Source organism: Zonotrichia leucophrys, chromosome 1A (genome assembly GCF_028769735.1).
Source record: "Zonotrichia leucophrys gambelii isolate GWCS_2022_RI chromosome 1A, RI_Zleu_2.0, whole genome shotgun sequence".
In the NCBI taxonomy this organism is placed as follows: Eukaryota; Metazoa; Chordata; class Aves; order Passeriformes; family Passerellidae; genus Zonotrichia; species Zonotrichia leucophrys.
Window position 1 is genome coordinate 5558774 of NC_088170.1, and position 18385 is coordinate 5577158.

Genomic DNA, 18385 nt, shown 5'->3' on the forward strand with positions numbered 1-18385 from the left:
GAAAAGACACAAAGAGAGGAAAGGTTGAACTCCTCAGAGCACTGAGAGAGCCAAGAATGGAAATCGGGGAGCAGAAAAGATCAACCATTGAGGCAGAGCAATGGATAGGTTGGGAACATGGGATTTAATGCTGATTATAAAGGAAATCCTCACAGCAAACTAAACTCCATTTACATTATCATTTAGGCTCACTCAAGCAGAAGGCTGTACAACTTGAACAAAGACTTTAAATTAAATTACGATTCAGCCACTGAATTACATTGCCCAAATCACTGATTTATTATGATCAAAGATACACTGTAGGGTAAAACTGAGGGAAGACCTCTGTAAAGGAGGGATGCTTCTAATCCCAGTGTACAACGTGGCCAGTCAGCTGTGATTGTCCTGCTTCATTCTCCTGGAAAGGATATGGACTGATGAATAGCAAGGGATTAGGAAGTCATACTGTAAATACTAAATATCAGTGTATGTTTGTGTGTGTGTATTTTTCAGTATTTAGCTATCACTGCTCTTACAGAATTACTTCAGAACACAACGATAGATGACTAAATATCAAAGTATCATATTAGTGAGTGCTCCATACTCATAAACCCCTAAAAATTTTAAAAACCTAATGTACTAAATTAGTACCATTATTTGCTGGGACCTCTTCATCATGCAGAGAGGCATCCTAAGCAGCAAATCCATGCTGTCCTGAGACAAAGGGAACTTAAGTTTCTCTGCTGACACTACTCCTTGCTGACCAGTTTTCTTACCCTTTGGGTGAAATCACAGATTAGAAAGATGTTAATAAACTTGTGCCTTATGACAATCCTAAAAAATGTATAAATTTGTGCAGACACCCAGCTTTGAGGACTGTTTAGCACAATGGGTTCAAAATTCACTCCTGAATCCAGCAAACTATTGAATTAACCGACAAATTACTCTTTCCCTGTTCCAATGCAGATCCCTAAGCTGACTAACACAATCACTAATGTCTGTTCCAGACACAGCTCAGACACAACTCCCAGGGGCAGAAAACGCCTGGTGACCAAAGCCCTGGAAATTGTGAAGCCTCACAACCCAGAGAGCAGTGAAAAGCCATGTGAGGATGATGAGTGATGTAAGCAACCTCAAAAGTGGCACATGCCCTTGCTTTCCCTGCCTCTTCAATCATGGGGAAGTTTGTGTTTGCCTTGCACAACAGTGAACGCACCAACAAAGCTTGTTGGCTTTATCTTGCCAGAAAAAGTACACTTTTAACTCATAATGAAGGCAAGGAGCCCCAGAGCTGGCTGGCTTCCCAGATCCCTCCAAAAAACCAGAATTACCTATGAGTAATGCCCTGTCTCACCAGTCAAGAGGTTATCTCTAGGCCCAAGAAGGACTTAATATTAAAGTGACTTCTTCTCTTTGAGAGATACTAGAAAAGTTCCTTCCATATATATGACAGATTTGCCAAATTTGCTGAGTTGTGGTTTCAGATAATACCAGAGACTGCAGTTGAGTTTTCTTGTAACTGAGCTGCTGCTATCAATCTGTGTGACACCGTTAGAGCAGCGTGCATCACTTTAAAACCCTTCCTCACCTGGATGCAGTAGCTGAACTACCTCATTAGCCAACCTCATTAACCTCACAGGCCTGCTTGGTTTCTTTGTGTGAGCCTCCTCATCTACAAGGGTTACTTCAGAAAAAAAACCAATCAAGCACTTTAGTTACTAAAGTCAACAGGCAAGACTCTCTAATAACATCAATATAAATGGAGAGAGTATTCCTTACATTAGTTCTCAAAATAAGAAACTGACTTGCTTTCTTTCACACAGAGCAACATCTGATTTTCTAAAAGAGTATTAGCATACATCTGGAAATATAGGTACATATATAATACAGATGTTTTTATTTTTACTGTGGCACCACAAAATGCTCAACAAAAAAAAAAAAAAAAGTAATATAGAAATAAAGAAGCACATTCTCCCTTTAAAAATTCTAAATTATAACATAGGCAGGCACAAAATCTTATTTTGAATCCAGTAGGTTTTTCTGCCATAGATGCTGCAGTAGCACCAAAATTACTGTAATAGCATAAATAGTATATTCCTTGGGTAAGTCCCTGGAGAATACACTGCCATCTCTACCAGCACCTGCAAACTATGGACTATCTGGAAAATGCTGTCTCAAGATAAGCTTGTAGACCTTTTAGGATCCATATTCCAATCAGAAAAATGTATGTTATTAAATGGCTCAAAGGAATCAAAGACACCAAATCTTTGGGATGTTCCTGAAGCTGTGGTAACAAACTCTGTATGGCAATAAGCCACCTTTAAAACTGAACGTTCAAAGAGCTTAAAAGTGATATGAAGAAACTGTGCTATTCTCCTGCCCTAATATAATCTTGTTAGTTGCATATTCATGGAAGAAAAAAACCCAAAACCCACGACACACCATGTCACCTGAGCTGGGCTGCAATTACTCTGAAAGGTCTTGATGGAATGTCAGAGAACTAGAAAGTCAAAATGGAGGGGCAGGAATTGTACTCTGAATGTGGTCATGGCTCACTGTAAAACGAAAATAAATTCTGTGTTGTGTCCTAATTTCCCATTTGGAAATTAAGGAACTAATCTACCTGGATGTCAGGAATGAAAAACAACCTCACAGGAAAATTGTGCTGAATTTGAACTTACTTAATGAAGCCTTTTCAGTCTTCTTTGGTACTTTCATTGCTACCACAAGTTGTATTTTGAGAGAGATGAGGGATTAAAAGCCTGCCTAATTTTTCTTATTATTCTTCTAAATGAAGATAATACTATTGACATTATGAATGTCAATAAAAACCCCACCCCCCATGGTAAAGCAATTCTAAAAGTATACTGGTGAAAAGAGAAGCTACTGTAGCATCTTGGACACAAAGGGTAACCAATAAGCCAGAATATCTTCTAGAAATTTCTAAAAGGCACAAATTTCAATTTTGTCTTGTCCAGTGGTGATCAGCAAGCCTGTGACGGGAAGGCCTGAATGAAACAAAAAGCAGCAGCATAAGAAGTCTGATATCCCTTCAGGGACACAGAGACACAAGTTCCCCATGGCCCCCCAGGACACATCTTAGAGGTCACATCTGTCAGATTTAATAAAGAAGCTGACACAAACCCTGTGGGGACGTTTGGTCTTTTTTGTGGCATTTGAAATCTCTGAACTGGGTTTAGAACCAGCTCAGTGGCATGACCTGAGACCTGGAGTAAAAAGAGCAGAAGTCGAGCTCTGACAGAGACTTAGAGAAACACTCCTGTACCTGGGCTGGGAAAGGCCCTGAGTTATGAACAAACAGGAGCTATTTCATCAACTCCAGCTGGGCAGAAAGTGCAGCACATCCACCCTGCCCTCCCTCAGAGGGATGAGCTGAGCCTGTGCGCTGCTCCTCCATAAATGCCCATGATTCAAGCACATTAAAACAGAGGGTAAGTGTGGATGCAACAGCCTGGTCACAGAGAGTGAAAAAACAGGTTTTGTTTTCTCACAGCAGACTGGTAAGACTTTTTAAGGAGTTGTAGAAACAATAACTAGTTAGTACAAACAATCTGTTTTCTTACTGTTTTTCTGTTCTTCTTAAAGACTGATTGCAAGGAAGATGGTTTTGTTAGTTAACCAATCAAGTAGAATGTGTCAAATCTGTCTATAAAAGAAAGAATTTTTTGTATTCAATACACTTCTACAAACCAGCCTTCAAGTGAATTTGTATAATTTCTAACTCAAAATTAACAGATAAGTTTGCCTACAGGAGTGTTACAGAGGCAAAAAACCATCCAAAAAATCATGCACACCCACTTTGTAAATGAACATAAACCCATCTCTGCTGGGCCAGCCTTTGCCTTTTTGCTGAGTTATTCTCTGTACAGCTCACACAGACAGAGACTCAGGCACACTGCAGGTATCACCAAGCCATTGCCTACAGTGTGGACACTGTGGCACTTTTAAACACTAAATGCCATTGCTGAGAGAGCTCAAAGCCATGTCTCAAAGTCCAGCCTGGATTTCATGAATTCTTAGAAAACCAGATATTCATTAGCTTGGTTGGCAAGCTGAAGGTCACACCTTGGGTGAAACTGCCATAAACTGAATTAGATCTTTGAAAATGCAGTTCCTTCTCTGAGCTCTCTCATCTCCTCAAGGCTGTGGGAGAGGAGGTATCTGAGAAGGTAAACCTACTTCAGAGATGAGGGAATAGAAGGAAAATAAACCTTAAAGTACAAACACTGCACTTCAAAGTTAGGAATACTAAACCAACTATGAGCACCACCGATTTTAAACAACTGAGTTACACATTTTGTTTGCTGTCCTCCTCTCCTGCCACACAGTATTTCTAACCATTAAGCACAAGATATTTATTCTGATTTCCAAGATTTCTGGGAAGCAGAGGATATTAATCTTCTGTGGAGAAAGGCAATGCTTCTTATTCAAAAGTGCAGGAACATTTGAAACCTTCCCAAATTCTAGCTAAACAAGTCAGCACAGCCACCAAAAAAAAAATACATCTGTGTTCTTCCTTTCTCACAGGTCAATTATCACACAGAGCATGGGAAGCTGCCAAAAACACTGCTATGTTCAGACACTAAAACTTGCATTTTATTTGCCTGCAGCTGCATTGCACAAAGAAGGGAGTGTTAACCTCCCTCCCCAAGACAAAACACGGCCTGCCCCCAAAGCAAGAGGTGATTGATTCCCCATTGGATTTTTTTTTCTTTCAGTGTATTATTACTTACCTTTGTCCCAAATGCCATTTCCCTAAAATACTTTGATTGCAAAATATTGATTTTTTTTCTCATTTCTTTTCATCCTTGTTTACCAGCACAGATATGTAGATATAGCAAAAAGAGTAATGAAGCACCATTTAATGTTTTTCAGGTTCAGAATTCAAATTTGCTCAGCATGGTCCCTATTTTATTTTCAAAGATGCTCTCCCCTGGCCCTGAGTTCTAACAACTTAAAATGAGATTTTATGCAAGATCCATTTTAAATGCAATGAGAAAAAAAATAAACGCTAAGCTCTATAAAACTTAGTTTTTGCATTACATTTTCAGACATAAAGCCAAAGTTTCCAAATTTCTAGCATATGCCCTACTTCTTTTGTCTAAAATAAAGGTACTATCAAGCAGCATCACTGCATGAGGTTAGAACTGGAAAAACTCCAGGATTTAAAATGTGAAGCATCTGGTTTCCTCAGCAACCCAGAAAATGTATTTTGGTGCCTACTGGGTACCAGTGATGATGCCAATTGTCATGTTAATTTTTCAGATCTTTGCTGTTCATAATCTTCTTCTGTGTCATTTAACTGATCTCTGATCAGCCAGTAAACTTCCATTACTTTCTTCACCTTGATTTTTGGATGACTAAAAAGAAGACTTTGCAGCTCACCAGCTTCATTCAATACAACAAAAATAATGGTTCATAAAGCAAAGCAAGAGGTGGTCTGTGTCAGTGAATCCAAATACAAACCCCCAAAAAAGGGTGCGTTTTAAATAATTTTTTGTTTCAACAGAAGCAATTTAGGATAGCAGAAATGGGCACCATGCCAAACAATTCCTTGCCAGTGTAATCAGAAAAGGAGATTGCACATCTAAAACACTCACAGAAAATAAAAAAATCATCAGGTCCAAATACCCATTCAACTATGGCTACATTCTAGTACAGGCAATCTCTAAATTCCAAAAGAAGCAAGCAACTCTTCTTAAATGGCCAAGTTATCCAAGTAACTAATTTTTAATAAATTGTTATTTTCAGATCTTTATCACTTTTTGTACCTAGCATTAAAAAATATTCGTGTGCAAAACTGAGTTGATTAGAATACAACTTCAAAAATATCTAACTTCAAAAATGTCTGAGTAAATGCTGAAGGAAGAGTACTTGGTGAAAACTGATTGAATAGCATCTACTAATCCAATTCTTGATTTGTTAAATTCCTTCAACTTGCCATATCTTTACCCTGTTCCTTCTCATAACTGCTGCTTCCAAATACATATTATTTCCATACAAAAATAGTAATTAACACTATACAAGAAAAGCACTTTTTGTACCACGTGCCTTTCACTGATCTTCCACTCTATTCAGCTGAAATACCTGAGTAGCACTTAAACCATGTCAATAAACTTAAAACAAACATTTACTATCAGATAACTAAGCCAGAAAGAGAAAAACCCAGACAAATTGCTATCTATAATACCTATGACCTATGAAGATACTTTAAACCAGACCTTCAGATCTTCAACTAGAACCTAAGACTAAAACCTGATCTGTGTGAACATACCAGTTTGTAACAGAGGGAGGAATAAAAACACAATTGTGCATGGAGGTAAAAGTTTAAAAATTGACTTTTTTTTTAAATTGCAATAAAATTCTGCATGTCCTGGAAGAACTGAAAGATAGCAGCACTTGGATAAAGCAGAAAACAAGATATGCACTTTAATAAGATGCACTCTAGAAATGCAAAACTAAAAAAACCAAATCACAGTTTACAAGAATTAAGAGAAAAATATTTATATGAAAAGAGCTACAGGCTTCTGAGTTTCCAGGCAGAGGGCAGAGATAGCTATCTGTGCAGTCAAAAAAGAACAGCCATGTATACCAGATAAAAATGAGGCTTCATAATTTTTCCCTAGCACCTGAAACAGATTTTATGCAAGTTCTCATACCTTCCACAATAATACATATTAAAAAATCAGACAAGTCCTTCCTTAGATATTTTCTCAAGCTCTGCTTTTCTGGAAAAATGTTAAAGAGAACAAGAAAATGCAAATCCCTTTCTATAGAAAATCCCACACCTAGTCTTCAATTCCAGGCCTGGACAAGTAATTAAAAATCTGAGTTAAAGACATCAATCCTTGAACTTTAAAGGCCTGAACTTCCAGTTTTTTACCCCAGGCTATACAAAAACCAAAAAGGAATTCCATATGGCACCACAAACCTCAGATAAAAGAATTGTCACTTGGATCCTCCACAAGAATATTCTAGGTTAGCTAGTTACACTTTGAATTTACAACTCTCACAATTTAACTGTTGATGTTAAAGAAAATCCCTCCAGCAACTTCAAGGCTAAAGAAAATTCAAATCTCTGCATGTGATTCTAGTTAGCAGCAGGAAATAGGCATTTTTCTACAGATAGGTTTTTGTATTTTATACAGAGAAGCTGAGGATGCTCCATCCCTGGAAGCATTCAATGCCTAGTTGGATAGGGGCTTGGAGCACCCTGGTTTAGTGGAAGGAATCCCTGCCCATGGCAGGGGGAACTGGACATGGATAATCTTTAAAGTAAGTCCATTTCAGACCAGAGCATTTTATAGTGCTTTGTTTCAGTGGGTTTTGTTTTGTTCTTGTTTAAGAAGTTCATAGACAGGTTTACAGAACACCACATATTGCAGTGTTATCCTCAGAGGAGCTATCCAAGAGAACAGGACCTCAAAACTTTCACTCTTAAAAGCCTGGGTCCTTTCTTTCCAACCTGAAAAGACCAGGTACTTCCACTGGAAAGCAGCAGGGAACAGTCCTGAAAAAACAGGTCAGATGCATGAAGACACAAAATGGAACTGTCTCAATATGAATTACAGTGGTCTCAATAAAACAAGTATTAAAAAAAAAAGAACCTTTAGAGATGCCTATAAATGATCTAACGAAAGATCATTCTCAAGTGTCAAGTAGAGCAAGAAACTGTGTGAAAAAGCAGTGTAAGAGTGAGTGGAAATAAAACAACCTCAGTGACATTTCACATTTACACAAATGTCAGGCTCCCCACCCCTTGGTTAAACATTCAGTTGGGATCTCAATCTGTGTCTGGAGGGTGTACGACCAGTTTTGTAAAACAAAAAGAAACAGAGCACAAAAAATCAGAAATCTGTGTTTCTAAAAATGTGAACAGCCAAAAAAAATGAGACTGTGAAGACTGGGAATTAGGGCTCTGCTCTAAATTATTAATTACTTATTTATGGCTGAAGTCCATGCCTGAACTTCCATTCCTGCATGACATTTGCTGCAACAGAACTGAACATGACCTAAACCCTCATGATTTATGGTTACAGACAAGAAGAAAAGGCATTGGCCAGGCATCAAAAATTAATCAATATTCTGAACTATTAATATCACAAGAATTCTGCAGAATTGTTTAAAGGTCTAGGAAAAAAAAGAGAACAAAACCCCCTACTTCCTCAGGCTAATACACTGAATAACAGCTCCAAGAACAGCTTCTCGAAAGATAAAGACAAAAAAATGTTCTTCAAATTAAAATTTATTGCAGTACACACATTTCTCTCTTTTTACCCTGTGTAGAGGAAAACTGGGATATACTGTGTGTGCAATTTGCCACCAATCATCCATAATGACATCCCTTGCCCTAGGGCTCAATGCCTTTGGGATGCCTCTCTAATTTGTCTGACACAGTCTACATGTTTTTTTGACCCAGACCTCACCCAGTTCACTGATAAGGTCTACATTTTCTTATCTAAAAAGATCTGAAGGATAGTCTGATTATCCTATTCTAGCACTTCCCAAGAAATATTAAGTATGAGAACACAGCATTTCTAACAAAAGTTACACACAATTCTTCACAAGATCAGTTACAGAGAAACCATCCTAATTGCTTCTACTGCTCCAACCTCTCATTCATTCAGTCACATGCTGAAGTCATGATCAGCCTGTGCTTCAAATCAGCGTGGTTTTGGTAAGGTGCTGGGTGGGAAAGGATTGATTTTTCAGATTATATGCCTTTATAAAAATGCCTCAGCCACTGGTAATATTAAAATGGAAGCAGAAGCAGCACATGCAATCACAGCAAGGCAACAACCTCTTTTGTGAATTCCAATTTTTTGTCAAAAATGGAAACAAATTCATCCTTCATAATATTCCCATTACATCAATGGACTGGAACATGAATCTCCAGAATGTACATTCTAGTTCAGACCTTCTGACAGCCTTGGAAACTGGGATGCACCAGAGGTGTTTATGTGACTTGGAGCTCTCACACCTTACCTTCTTCTGAAGAACGTTGACTTTGCGTTCCTTCACCTCCAGCATGTCCTTGAGGTCATGGATCTCTCCTGCCTGAGTGCCCTTCTCCTCTGCCATCTCCTGGATCTGCTTGGTCTTCTTGTTCAGCATGGTCTCCTTCTCCTCCAGACGCAACCGCAGCGCGTCCACCTGGGAGCACAAATGCAGAACAAACTTTGTTTAGCACAAGGAGAGAAACTTCAGGGAAGTGAAACTGCACTTCCACTGGGGAAATATTAAATAGATTCAGAAACTGAACACCCCTTTCTTTAAGAATTCTGAATTTCTTTATGAATTCAGCATACATGAGATTGGGATAAAACAGTTATCATAAGTGACAGAAGACTAAATACTAAAAATAATCAACCATGTTATTCCCAACAATATGTGAATAATGCTCCTTCTTGGAAAACCTCAAATCATACTTCTCATAAAACTCAGGCTTGTATTACACACTAAATTTTTTTTCCTCAAAGTAGAAGCCAACACAATGTGTTGTGGAGAAGTTCTCTCACGTGCAGGGAAACTGACCCCTTTATTTGAAACATTACTAATAATCAGAGAATAAACATTGATTCATAGTACCAGACAGTCGCTTTATAGTCTAAATTTTAATCACAACAGTAGCTGAACCTGAAGGTAATAAAAGCAGAGCTCTTTGCAGCCATTGCAGATCACAACTGGAAAGAGGTTACCTTAGGATGGCTAAGAATATTTTGGCTTAAAAAGCAAAGTGATTGTTTAAATATAACATGTTTTCCACAGCATACGATTTTATATTAAAGGTAAAATTGAATAAATGACACAGTACAGGATATTGTGGGTGCAATTTGGACACACAAACACACATAGAGCTCCCAAGGCCCGAGTGAATTTAGAAACACACTCTGGAAACTCTGTGGTGACCTCAAACTTCAAAACTGCATGTTGAGCATCTTTTGCTTTTCCTCCTGCATTTCTCTTCCATATGTGAAACAGAGCTCCCAAGACAAAGGAAATGGGAGAAGGAATCAGAGGTACCTGAATACAAATTCACTGAGAAGAGTAAGGTCACCACAGAGCACAGACTAATCTCAAAGGCTATTGTGGAATAAGAAATCCAACACCGCCAACCTGCTCACGATCCAAAAGAAACCCACTGACCCCTATCCACTCAGCATTCAGCCAGAGCTCAAATCTGCCAGCTTGGCTGCTAATCTCATTTGACAGTATCAGATTTGGTTCCTGTTAGCTGAATCCATTACAGGACATCAGTCACACAGAGTAAACAGGCTGATCAATGAATTTCTTGGTCCTTCTGCACAGCACAGACTAGCAGAGACATGAAGTGAAAGGATGACAGCCACTGCACAACCCCAGCTAGGGTAAGAATTTAGGAATTTACTCTGTTTATGGTATTTTGTGCAACATTCAGTTTTAACCTATTATTCTAATTCCATTTTACTTTGCATTGCTAATGGAAAAGTTGTCTCTGGGGCTCTGCATTTCCAGTGTTCCACCCACAAAACCCTTTGGTGCCTTTTTTCATACAGACAGAAAGCACTTTCCTTCTTTTGCAGGGAAAGAGCTGCCCTGCTCTCCCCATCAGCACTGCAACCCCACTGCCACCTGTGTCTGGAGCCCTCTCACTTATACATTATTACAATCACATTCCTGACTTCTCACCCAGCAAATGGGGTATACAGTGGGATCTGCAGGGATATCAGAGTACCAGGTCTTACCCAAATATGATTTATAGGATGGATAGTATTAGCAATGAAAGGTTTAGCAGGTGGATCACGCTTTGTCTTCTTTTTTAAAACATACAGTTCCATAGATTGATTAGGTATGTTCTTCCCTGGGAAACTTTGATATCAAAGCTAAGAGTCACTTTCATTAATTCTTCAAGGGAAACTGGAAATCTCCCTCACAAGAAAATAGATAATACTCTCAATAGTTGTGCTGCAAAATATTTGACACAGTCCAGATGCCTACAGCACAGCAGTAAGTGAAAAGAGAACATCTGCAAATAGAAATTTAACCACAGAATGCTTTCCATTTTCTGATTGATTATTCTCTTTGAACTCCATATTAGCTTATGGTTTGGGGTAAACTGCATTCCTGGTTTTATTTGTGTGAGGTCTTTGCCTAGGAAACCATAAAAAACACTTTCAAAAGTATTTTCAAAGGCTGGCAGGACACACAATCATCACCTTAGCACTATTCCTGGCAGAACACTGCACTTGTTTATCCATGTCAGCTCAGTTTATGCATGGCATCCTCCCACAGTGACAAGAATTGAGATCTGTGGGAGACAGATGATGCCAGCTCCAGCAGAGTCAGCTCAGGATTTTCTCAGCACACAGAAACAATCAGGCAAACACTACTGAGGTGCTGACACCCCTTCTCCTGAATTCTGTGTCTTGGATGGTTTTGTCTTAACCCTGTGTTAACCTGACTGCTTTCCCAGTAATGGCTGCCACATCTTTAATTCTGCATGGCAGGTAAAACCCTGCAGTGCAGCTCAGGCCTGACCTTCCTGTCACAAGGGGCTTGCAGCAAAACAAGCACACCTTTAACCCTCCCAGGTACAGGGCACTTCTCTTCAGGTGGATACCACACACAAGGCTTAAATTTCTTCACTCTAAGGGTGACATATGAAAAACTGTGCTGGGAACCACTGATTTGTCTTCAAAGAGTTGTCCAGTAGCTGTAAACAACATTTTATGTCTCTATTCTTAATGTGTCTAGCCATGTATTAAACATGTAGAAATCCAAATTTCAAAGGACAGTTCATCCATTAGTAGCTCCAAGTACTACCAGAATAAGCACAACAAATGAAATTATATTTAATATAAATCTTATCTTAAGCCTTTTTCAAAATCCTGAATTCTGTAATGACAGTCTTAGCTTTCAGCATATTTCCAAACTACAGGGAAATCATCTATATTTTCAGAAGTCCACAGTGAGTTTCAGACCTCACTGTGCTCCTGAGTTTCAGGAGCTTGCATTAACAGGAGTGAGATTGAAAACATGGAGTTTTTTTCTGAATTTTATCACCATCTCCACTGTACAGTGGCAAGCAGGTTATTCCAACCCTGGTGATTCCCACTTGGGTTTAAGAAGATGTCAGGGATGCCTAGAAAAAACAGCACTCACTTTTCCTGAGTGATTCTTCACACCCACCTGATACCTGTTCAAACCTGGCTGAACCATAATTTGGATCAGTGAACCAAACCATACTTTACCCAGTGGTATCAGAAGGTACAACCTCCCCTATGCTATACCCAAGCCCCAATTGCTCTGTAACAGCAAAAATCTAAAGTTTAATTCTCTGTAGGTGTGACTACAGTAGAGGCAGCAGCAGAAGGAACAGGTGGAACACCCATCCTGAAATGTGTATTCAAGAGCTACAAAGGTTTCTAACAGGAGCCAGCCACTTTTTAAAGCAGATGTTGAAGTAATTCTATGCCAGCATCAAGAATTTAAAGATCAACGAGAAATGCACAGAGACGTGAAATTAAAATTGGTATGTGAGGCGAGAGTTGCTTCTTACCTATTGTAGCTATTGTTAGATGAAGTTTCCAAGTATGAGTTCATTTTTAAAAGAATCAGTTTTGTGACATTCCATTACTAACTGGCAAACAAATATAAATCGAAACATAAATCCAAAGGAGTTAAGCCTTTTTACTAATTGCATAGTCCGCAATTAACACTTTAAAGCTATGTTTACTGACTAATCTGAATGCAGTGCTACCACAAGACTTAACTTAATTCTGTATTTTTGACACTGATTTTTCTTTTTAGCTAGATTAGAGTTGACTCTTCACCTCCTTATACCAATTACAGCATATCCAGGATGGTCTGTAGATGAGAGTGAATTCTTCATGAACATTTACCTCCCAGTTTTTAGACCACTTAGATTGCACAAGGATGCCATGGAGCAGAGGTGCTCACACCTGGCTTTGTGCAGAGGGTGTTGAGCCCCTGCCAGGGTTACAAACTCAGTGCAGAGCAGATGTGCAGCTCCCAAGGCCTGCTTGTGTCAGAAGTTAGAAGAGTTCAAATGCTCTTGCACAAGCTCTAGCACAGGACAACAAACACCTGAACACAGTGAAGTCAGCTCTGTGAGCTCACCTCAGTGTTTGCAGGTGCCAGCACTGGGTGTCCAGGTGGCTGCTGTTGATAAGTGTTGTGAGAAACACCCAGCTGCCATTTGGACATTCCTCACTAAATATAATCCATTCCTCTGCCTCTGATTTGGCAGAATCTACTGCAGTTTCAAAATGCCAGCATAAGCCCCAATAGAGAAAAATCCTCAGAAAATTTTATGTTCTAATGAGATATTCAAAGCAAATAAAAACTTCCACATGATTGGATTCATCTTTCTACTATTAATCTGAATTTACCATAGAACAGACCAATTACAGACCCATGCCAGCTTGGGCAGTATACAAAAATAAAGGAGAGCATTCTCACTGGTTAATGCAACTTCCCACTGAAGCCACAGAAATTCTGGCACTGATCTAAACTGAGGGGCTCACTGGGTGAAAACTTTATATGGATAAAGCCTTAATTCCAACGTAAATACTGACTTATTTTTTGTTTTGTTTACAAAGTGACTCTACAATTTTAGAGCTATTTTTAAAGGTTTCTACACAAATTGAAAAGTTAACCACAATATCCTCTCCACCCAATAGCCCTCAAGATAAACACCCCACACACAGCTCACTGCTGCTTGTAGCTCTAGTGTGGCAGGTGGCACATCCATTTTTGAGATGTTATATCAACCCTTTTCCCCACCTGTGTGCAGGTTCTTTAACAGAAGATTAAATAAGAGGTAGAGGCTTGCAGAGGTAAATATATTTTTTTTAATGTTTATTTAAACTTGACTTAAAAAAACTGATCCCCTATGAAGATGTCTGACAATGTATGTCAGAAACTGCAGCTCTCTTCTGGGCGTCTTGAGAGAAGCTAATTGGGTTTTAACATTGACCAGTGCTGTCAAGAAGTGAGGCCAAGCAGGATCTCACATTCCTACCTCATTCCCAAAGAAAACCCTTGTATGGAAAGCTATCCTTTCACTTAAAAACCCAAATCATCACAGGATGCAAAAACAAACATCTCAACACTGTTCTCAGCATGTTTCAATCCTATACTTAAGAAGATCACCTGTGAATTTAATTTAATTGTTGAGCTTTCCGACAAGAACTCCAACAAGGCTGAAAAATATGAGATTACTTTTCAAAAAGTATAACTATCTTCTTGAAAGGAAGAATCCAGTTTGGTTTTGTGGTGCTACGAGAGAATTTCATTTGGAAGCAGCCAATGAAGAACAAATAGACTCACTGATTATTTAGTAATATTGCAACTTAGAAAGCAGAATAATTTTCAGTATTAAAGTACTTTGGACTTTAGGTAAAATAAAATCAAGATGTTCTGAATAACTGTCAAGAGTATTTATCAGTGGTATATAACCAAGTCTTCATTTTAAATACTGTGTTTCAATTCTAGACATTTTAATTTAATAAATATGTTTATCTACCATAACAGCTGAAAATATGATCCTCTGTGGAAGTCTTTTAGCTTGTTAATAAAGTAAATTTGTTCAAGAACTTCACCTCTCATGGGTACAAAAGTACTACTAATAATTACTTAGAAGTGAGAAATGTGTTTCTAGTTTTGTAGGTTTGTCACAGTACTGCACATTTAACATATCTATATTCTTTTCAATCACTGCAATGGATCAAAGCCTGCATTTTACCTTTGAAAATATTTATTTACCTAACAACTTGCTTTAATGATATTTTGAAATTCAAATATTTCTTTTAAATAGACATGCACTAATCTAGGGTACATTAATGAACTAGCAAAAAGGAATGAACAAATTTAACAGGAGGTTTATGAATGTAAATTGTAACACTTTCCCAGCTATACCCACTAATGCAATCTCAACCTCTACATAAATCTGAGAATAATCAGAAAAGCCATCCTAGAACATCCAAAAATATTTACTATGCAACTTCATTACTGCATGTCAACAAGGCCATGAGCACCCACAGATTCACCAATTTTGCCTAAAGGAAAGCCAAATAACGGTAAAAAGTTCAGGCCAATTCTCTTATGCTCTGATAATATGGAACGTTCCAGCAGTGTCACCCACAATTTTCCTGCATGCTTTTTCTCAGCTCTTTTAGCTTTGACTCTCAGCTGCAACAACACAAAGTTTTTGATGCATCACTGCCATCTTTTGGACTTCCACTAACACTACAATTTTCCAAGCCAGGGACTGAAGTGCTGTCTGCACACAACATTCCCTGCTTGCTCTTCAAGAACGTCCAGAAGCAACCCATTTATGCTGCATTCATTATCTGTGTGATGTTCAGCTATACATCTGGGCCTTATGTAATATGGGAATTTATTAAGCATTTGTCATCAAAACACAGTTTAGAAAATATTTTTCTTCTGCCTTGGAATAAGCATCATAAACCACGAAAGTCCATATTTAGGTGTAAGCAAAGCAAGAGTTCCTGGACATTCTGACAGTAGTGGTGAAGCCTCTGCAGAGTGATTGCTATTGGAATCATCTTCCTTTCCCTTCTCTCCTCATTGCAAATAAATCCTCCCAGCTCTGACAGTGCAATTTCTAATTCAGCCAAGCACTTATTCACACATATTTGTCTTTAAATCAATCCCCTGGCCTGGAGAACCAAACATATGATCAAAGATACAGAGTGCTCAGAACAAGCAGCACTGGATGGCAGCTGTGGGATTGCACAACCTAAGAACTGAAGAGAACGTGGATTTTCTCTCTGTGCACACTCTGCAAGTACAGAACTGCCCACTTCACCTCTGTCTGCAGGATGGCAGCTCTCTGCTCTTTGGCTGTCAGGGACTCCTTGAGAACCTCGATGTGCTGCTTGCTGTCAGAGAACTGGTTGGTGAGGGTCTCCAGCTTGGTCTGCAGGGCCAGCAGCTCCGTGTCCTTGCGCGACAGCTCCTGCTTCACCTGCCCAATCTGCAACACACACAAAGGACGGGCAAAGGGACAAATCATTCACGCCTTCCTTACAAAAATTACTATAAATACACACAACTGTCAACCAACTCTGAAATTAGCCCACAGAACTATGAAGCCTTCAGTCACCTTGAGTGAAAGGCTGGCAAAAAATTTGTGTCATGAGCAAAGGATACAAGGAAAAAGAGAGGGGAGCAATGTCATCAATTTTTCAAGGGAGGTTCTTTTTAATAGTGGCAGTCTGCTGTTTTTCATCTTCCAAAGGACTGACCAAACCCAGACAGGTAATGGGACAAGGTTTTAATGAAGATGAAGCAGAACTGTAATGACAAAGGACCCCTGGCCTGTAACATCAGAGCAGATGAGGCACCTGCAGGGCTCTCAGCAGCACAACATTTGCTTTGAAATGTCAAATCAGTAAGCTGCCCTCCAGCTCCTCACCTACCAATCCAGCCTCATGCTTACAGAGGATGGGAACACACCTTTACCTTTCCCACTATTTACAAAATCAGCATTTTATTCTATGAAACACACTTTAGTTTGTGGAAGCTTCTAAAAGCAGATGCAAATATTCATCAAAACAACATGAAAACTGCTTGTGGAACTGCATTTTGTTGAGAACAATTTCCTAAATTTATTGTAGTGAATGATATCAGTACAAAAATGCAAATTTATTTTAACAAATGTATGTTAGATTTTTATTAAGAAAAAAACCCCAGTAAATATAAAAATTTTTAAAAATGCACAAAAAACCCCCAGTTATATAAAATTTTAATTTAAGTGCAATAATCACTGAGGACAATTTTTCTTAAGTCTGAAAAAAAATTAATAAAAGATGACAGAGAAGTCTAAAAGTAGTTTTGAGCCCAAGTTTGCAACCAACTTTCTGGTTTGCTTCCTATCTCATAGAATAGCAGTATTTTACTGCTACATATTATATAGTACAGGTGGATGTATTTCTAAAAACTCAAGTCTTTCTTAACTTGAACAATTCAGTTTGTGACATTAAAAAAAATTCCCTTAGCCTCAAAAGTACATTTTTCAGTGCTTCAAAACAGAAATTAAAGGACATCACAAGATTAAAAAATTGTCCAAATCACTGTCCATGTTTGGAAACATGGCACATGAACAAAAGAATAGTATAGTAATTTTTTTAAAGTTTTTTATTAGAATATATGCACATACTTGTAGAAATAACTGAGGAAAAAAAGCTTGAGTAAATGCTTTCATATTGACAACATTGTTTCAATAATGGGCAATAAAGGAAGAAAACTCTTTACCAAAAAGTATTAATATAGTATCAAAATAGATAACCCAGGACTCCTGTGTTCCAGTGTGAAACAGCGCAAAAGAAGGAGGACATGCCTCTCAAAAAACCTCTCAACTCGTTTTATTAAATGTAACACTGAGAGGGTATATAAGAATTTACAGAACTACTCAATAGTTTGTTGTTCACTAATTCAAACCTGCTAAGTTGGTTTTTTTTTTCATATTTTACTAAAAGCAAATATGCCCAGAGGATGATTCTGCCACCTATTTCAATTCACCACAGAGGCACTGCTGTCAGCTGCACTATTTCTGCTGTCAGCCACCAGTTGCACAATATGCCAGGCACAGAACTGCTGCAAAGAGCTGAATTATTTACTGGTTATCTTTTCTAGAGCATCTAAACAAAAAAAAAGCCTCCTTAAAAAATCTCAGATGACACAAACTTTTTCAATTAGTAAGTAGATGAATCAGAGTAGAACTTTCTCAAAAAGACAGATTGTTTTTGAGCTCATCTCAGAAGAGATGCTTGCAGCATTTTATTAGGTGAAGACTCCCAAGCAGCCCTGTGAGATTCTTGTCTCTTGACAAGATTCTTTCTCCCATTTCAGATCTGCAAGCCCATCCTGCCAATGTGCCAGAGCTCTTTAGTAAGAATGCAGCACACACCATCCACACTTGCAAGAGAAGTAAAAACAGCATCAAGTGCTCACATCTCTCTTCTTGATGAGAAACCATACTCACTTCTTTTGAGTGAAACTCTAACTTCACAGCAAATAACCTAAATTCATGCTGCTAAAATCCAGCAATCAGTTTTAAAAGCGTTCAGCATCCAGATTTCATTATTTTTTTGTGAAAAAATGTTAAGAAGGTTCAACACAAGTTTTCAAATTAGTTTTTTTTAACTAGGAAAAGGAAATTTCTTTGAAAGTCTGTCCCCAAAATGGGTGCTGAATGCTTTTGAAAATCTGCTTCAGTAAAGAAGAGTAGGTTATTGCTCAAACAGCTCATACCATTAAAAAACAGCAATAAAACAAATACAGATGTTCAGCTTGTTCAGCTGGAGAGTGATGTTATTTATGGACACCAAACCCATGTGAATAACAAGGTAGCTACAAG

General features: G+C 38.4%; 1 protein-coding gene across 13 annotated transcripts in view; it reads right to left on the bottom strand.

Annotated features, from left to right (window-relative positions):
• The window catches only part of ERC1 (ELKS/RAB6-interacting/CAST family member 1), a 271066-nt gene that overhangs the window by 177900 nt on the left and 74781 nt on the right, over positions 1-18385 (bottom strand). For all 13 annotated transcript variants that reach the window (XM_064736111.1, XM_064736157.1, XM_064736148.1 and 10 more), the window contains 2 exons: positions 15833-16000; positions 8986-9153 (listed from right to left, as the gene is read on the bottom strand). In XM_064736111.1, coding sequence (XP_064592181.1) covers positions 8986-9153; positions 15833-16000 — 336 coding nt within the window. The remainder of the gene's footprint in view (positions 1-8985; positions 9154-15832; positions 16001-18385) is intronic.